General features: G+C 47.1%; 2 protein-coding genes across 9 annotated transcripts in view; one reads left to right on the top strand and one right to left on the bottom strand.

The window, feature by feature from the left end:
- LOC113812258 (zinc finger protein 154) overlaps positions 1–2,104 on the bottom strand; it is a 36,134-nt gene extending 34,030 nt beyond the window's left edge. For 2 of the 8 annotated variants that reach the window (XM_070127180.1, XM_070127181.1), the window contains exon 1: positions 1,790–2,104. Coding sequence is in view for 2 of the 8 variants with exons in the window: in XM_070127182.1 (XP_069983283.1) it covers positions 658–862 (205 nt within the window). In the remaining 6 variants the exon portion in view is untranslated. Of the gene's footprint in view, positions 1–657; positions 1,713–1,789 lie in introns of those variants that run through there. The other 6 variants (XM_070127176.1, XM_070127177.1, XM_070127182.1 and 3 more) reach the window with 5 other exon arrangements.
- Positions 2,105–2,571: 467 nt separating this feature from the next.
- Positions 2,572–5,000, top strand: part of ATPsynF (ATP synthase, subunit F) — a 9,105-nt gene continuing 6,676 nt past the window's right edge. The window contains exon 1 of the mRNA XM_027362908.2: positions 2,572–2,730. Coding sequence (XP_027218709.1) covers positions 2,652–2,730 — 79 coding nt within the window. The 5' untranslated portion in view covers positions 2,572–2,651. The remainder of the gene's footprint in view (positions 2,731–5,000) is intronic.

Raw genomic sequence — 5,000 nt, 5'->3', positions numbered from 1 at the left:
GTTAATTAAATATATGACATGTAAAATATGTAAAACCTAGGGAATGATCATTGGTTCTCTTTATCATTTCCTAAAATCACAAACTAGATGTAAAACAATAAATCATCAAATACAAGAAGACAAATATATACTTATAATAAAAAGTAGTCAAAGAAATGTCTCCATATAATTTCCTCAAAAGATTACATCTATTTATATAGTCTTATGTCTGAACAGCAATATTATTTTATCTATTCAAAAATCATTCTTTATATGATCGAAGGTTGGCTGTTACAATCATTCACACTCAACAATAGAGAATCCTAAAGCAGAGAGACTAACCCTTAGAACTTCTTACACACTTCAAATATATATATACATATGCATTTCAGCACCCTGAAACGAATATCACATTTACCTCAAAAGTGAATTCATCTTCTTACACTAATGTATCTAAAAATATCCTACACACAACGTCTCCTCTCAGAGTACCGTTCTCCAAAGTCCTCAACACTTTGTAATCATACTCCCAACAATCTAACCACTAAAACCGCCCCTCAGAGCTAACACCCCTAGCTGGTACCCTCTCAGCGACAAGTCGGCTCCTTCCTCCAAGGGCCAAAGCCTCCACTTCCCTCCCCCTACCCTCCCCCCTCAAGATTGCCCTCATCGCCTGACCTGGATCTGAAGCTCGTCTGTCCAGCCATGCTCGCTGGCGTTGGCGGGCGACGACCCCACTCTCTCTCGCTGCGACTTCTCTCAGGCTATGGAAGCTGGAATGCCCAGGGAGACAGCAGGCAGGTCGTCCTTTCGGTCCGTGAGCTTCCCAACAACTGGCCAAGGGTGGAATCTTCCCACCACATGGCATCTGTGCCGACAGCATCTGGCACCCTCACTGCATCTACCTCTCCCTCCCTCATTCTCTCTCTCTTTTCCTATCCCTACCTCCCTTTCTCAAGATACTGTGTATGCATGTGTCCTGTAAACCAACCTGCCGAGCCTGCCATTATCCTCCCTTCCCCTGATGAATCAAGGAAACGACTCTCTCACTCTCCTCCGAGCCCCAGCCCACACTGGAGCCCCTTCCTCAAGCCCCTTCCCTACCAAGGGGGTCACTTGGCTCCTCCTCCTCCACTTTGGGACAAGTCTCAAATAAAAGCTCTGAGGAGGACCTCCGAGTTGGCCTACATGGGGACAGCATTGCAGTTTATTCAGTGTTGCTTCTCCTTCAACTGGGGGGGGGGGGGACAAGGAGGCTGTGTGTATGGCTGGAGTGGAGAGGCAGAGGAGGAGAAATGTTCCAGGAGGAGGAGGAGGAGGAGAAGGAGGAGGAATAAAAAGGAGGAGGAGAAGGAGGAGGTGCAAGAGGAGGAGCAGCAGGAGGAGAAGCAGAGGGTCCTCTGTCCCTGCTATATATATATGTGTTCGTGTGTGTGTGTGTGTCGATCCCTCGCGCACATCGTCCACGTCCTCCTCCTCCTCCTCCTGCAGCTCCGCCTCCGCCGCCTCCCCTGCCGCCTCTCTCTGTGCCGCCGCCTCCCGCGCCTTCGGCAGGAGGACGAGGGTGGCCTTGGATCAAGGTCGGCGGCGCAGGAGGGGAGGCTGGAGGGCGAGGCCAAGAAGTCCCCAAGAAGTGGCTCTGCCTCCGTGGCTCTCCCGCGACAAAACAAAAACCCCCACCTCGTCCCTCCCCAAAGGGCGCCCGCAACCCCAGCTCACCCCCAAGCCACCCCGCATAACAACTCCATTTTCCGCCGTTTCGCCTCGCTCCCGAGCATGCAGCGGGGCCCGCGCCGCGCCAGGCACTTACCTCGACAACGTTCTCGGCTCGGCTTGTGGATTTAGCGAGAATCAAGGGCAGCGATGGGCATTTTAGGATATTCCGCGAAAAACAAAGCAGCCACCAATGCTCCCCCTCGATGCGCGTTCGATGCGATTTTGTTGCACGAGGAACGCGGAACGGAACGCTCGCGCGGCTTTCGAAGCTTATTTCGTCCTCTCTAGCTTTCTTGCACAATAATAATGGCTTTTACGGGGCGTAAATTTGTGATTCTCGTTGATGTTGGGACAGAATGTGCGCTAACGCCGCTCGTCGCCAATGTTAATATGCAAATTTCGTAACGGAACTTTTGCTCATTCGGAAAGAAAGATTTTGCCTTTTGATTGCAGTATTGTTGTTTTGATCACATATTTTTCTCGTTTTAAATATTTGAAATGTTAATCAATATGTTTACCATGCAATGGTAAATCAAAGCTGACAAAATGTAGAAATTGATGTGTAATTTTGTCTCCGGGGCTTTTCATACTCTGGTTAGCAGATATTAAGTAGATCCTGACGACGTTCATTTATTCCATTAAGTAATTACTTACGAGTCCTTCTACCCATTTCTTGTACTTCTTTTTGTTATTTAGTTAAATAATGAAAACAGAAAATTGTCAATGAGCACTTAATTCTGTAAAAGTCTCTGTTATATCCCGAAAGGCACTATAAAACTCGAAGGTCATCAAACACCAAAGGCTGTTTAACCAGTCAAAATGCATCTTAATATCCACGTCATCCCCAATACGAGTTCCAATTGGTTGACGCGCGGGGAGGGGCGAGTGCCGGGGAAGTCTGATTGGCGGAGGGATACGCACGTCTGCACTACCTACCTTGTCGCCGCCGAGTCAACATGGCCCTTGGAGAGTACCCAGCCGAATACAATCCCAAGGTTCACGGGCCCTACGATCCCGCCAGGTTCTATGGCAAACGTAAGACGAGGGGGATAGCGGGAAGGGGAATGATTAGCAGGGCTTAGGAATAGAGAATAGGGTCGGAACTCGGTGAAAATCGGGTTGATGAGAGGTGTCGTCTGCTCCGGTGGCCGATCAGCTGATTCATGTGACGGGAAATTTTGGTTTTCCGTTTCTTCATCCAGTTAGGAATAATGACGCACTTTTACGCCGCGTGACATGTGTCTCTGCAGATAAAGAATAATCAGTGCATGCCGGTTCTTGGATATTTTTGGATTTTCTGTCGATTTTAACCGTTCAAAAAAGTTGGGGAATCTGCCGGTGTTTCGTTTTTGTGGCGAACTTTCTTGCGTTTTTTCCACTCTGATTACTTAGTTTTGGCAAGAAAGAGGTTTTTGCAGATAGAATATTTGTATTTATTTCTTCGTTAGTTATTTATAGCTTGATCTTTTTATTTGTAAAATGGGTAATTTTCTATAATACGTCCGCATAACCGATATCGACGATTTTGGTATCATTGGACTCCTCTCACTGTCCACATTGCAAATATATAGTTTATTGCACGGAAACCCCCCGTTAGCGACAAAGTTGGCCCCGATAGCAGGGGAGGGCATGAAAGGTTCCAGGGAAAATGCGGGGTTAAATAGCACTAATAATATAACGCACAGTGAAAATAACCATGGTTATTCACATAACTTTCCATTGCAGGGGGCTGTGCCCCCTGCGACCCCCCTGGGGGGGCTGCCGCCCCCAGCCCCCGCCGAGGAAACAAAACCTCCACCATGTATTCCCGGCAGGCTAGAGCGTTACACAGTTATCGACGATCTCGGAGCGGCGGACGTATTACATTTACCTCATAACATTCCCACTGAATCAGCATACTCACCTTGACATAGAATTGCATACAGTGACGATTGTAGTATAATCAGAATTAACAAGGTATACCATGAACAGAAGAGCGGCGGTGACCCGCCCTCGTCGGGTCAGCGGGTTTTGCACCTTTTTCAATGCATCTAGTTCGTGTGCGCTTTATCCTGCCGTGAATACGTGGTGGAGGTTTTGTTTCCTTGGCGGGGGTTGGGGGGCGGCAGCCCCCCCTAGGGGGGGTCGCAGGTGGCTTAGCCCCCTGCAATGGAAAGTCTTGTAAATAACCATGATTATTTTCACTGTGAGGTTATATTATTAGGGTAATTTTATATATTACGTCTGCCGCTCCGACATCGTTGCCCCCGCTATCGGGGCCAAGTTTGTCGCTAACGGGGGGTTTCCGCTCAATAAAACCTACATATTTGCATTGTATAGAGTGAGAGGAATCCAACGATACCAAAATCGTCGACATCGGTTATGCGGAGGTAATATAGAAAATTACCGTAAAATGTTTACACGTTCTTCATGTATTTTCTTGATCAACAACTACAAGAACAGTAATTTTTTCCTAGACGTCCGCAAAGCGGATCGCGACGATTTTGGTATTGTTGGATTCCTCTCACTGTCTGCAATGAAAATGTATAGGTTTTATTGCATGGAAGTCCCCCTCCCCCCCAACCTTCACATTCTTCGCCCCGATATAGCAGGGGAGGGCATGAAAGTTACCAGGGAAATGCAAGATAGAATTTAATGATTTACAGAGAATGTCACTCTATTGTCTACTGCATGATCCCCACCCCCCATGGGGAGCTGCTGACCCCCAACCACAAGCCAGTGAAACAGAATCCATGTATTCACAGCTGGAGAGAGCGGCGAACAGACTTGGCAACGCTACTCCTGCATGGCGGTCATCAGCACTAGACAAAATAGTGACTTATTCTGTGCAGATTATTTATTTTATTTTTGTTTATTGCCCAGAAATGGCACTGTGCTAGATGAGTTCATTAACTCCCTCGTATTTTCCTCGATCTCATTGAGTCAGACACATTTGAAGCAATGTAATGAATCCCTACAGCTCAACTTCGACCTCCCTCCCTCCCTCCCTCCTCCATTCAGGAATCCGCCCCTTTACTACACAGCGATTTCAGTGCCATCTCTGGGCCATAAACTAAACACGCAAAATCTTTCCGAGCACTTTAGTCCCAGACTGTACCTTTCATGCCTTCCCCTACTATTGGGTCCAAGAATGTAGGGGTTTGGGCTATTGGGTCCAAGAATGTAGGGGTTTGGGGTATTTCCACACAATAAAAGGAATCCAATTATACCAAAATAAACACAATCCCCTATGCAGATGTATTGGAAAAGATTACCGCTAGAAATATTATTTTTGTTCTTGTGTGATACGTTCTTTGCTAAAGCAT

Source organism: Penaeus vannamei, chromosome 11 (assembly GCF_042767895.1).
Source record: "Penaeus vannamei isolate JL-2024 chromosome 11, ASM4276789v1, whole genome shotgun sequence".
Taxonomy (NCBI): Eukaryota; Metazoa; Arthropoda; class Malacostraca; order Decapoda; family Penaeidae; genus Penaeus; species Penaeus vannamei.
The sequence above is the reverse complement of the archived record's forward strand: the minus strand, read 5'-3'. Positions and strand labels throughout refer to the sequence as shown.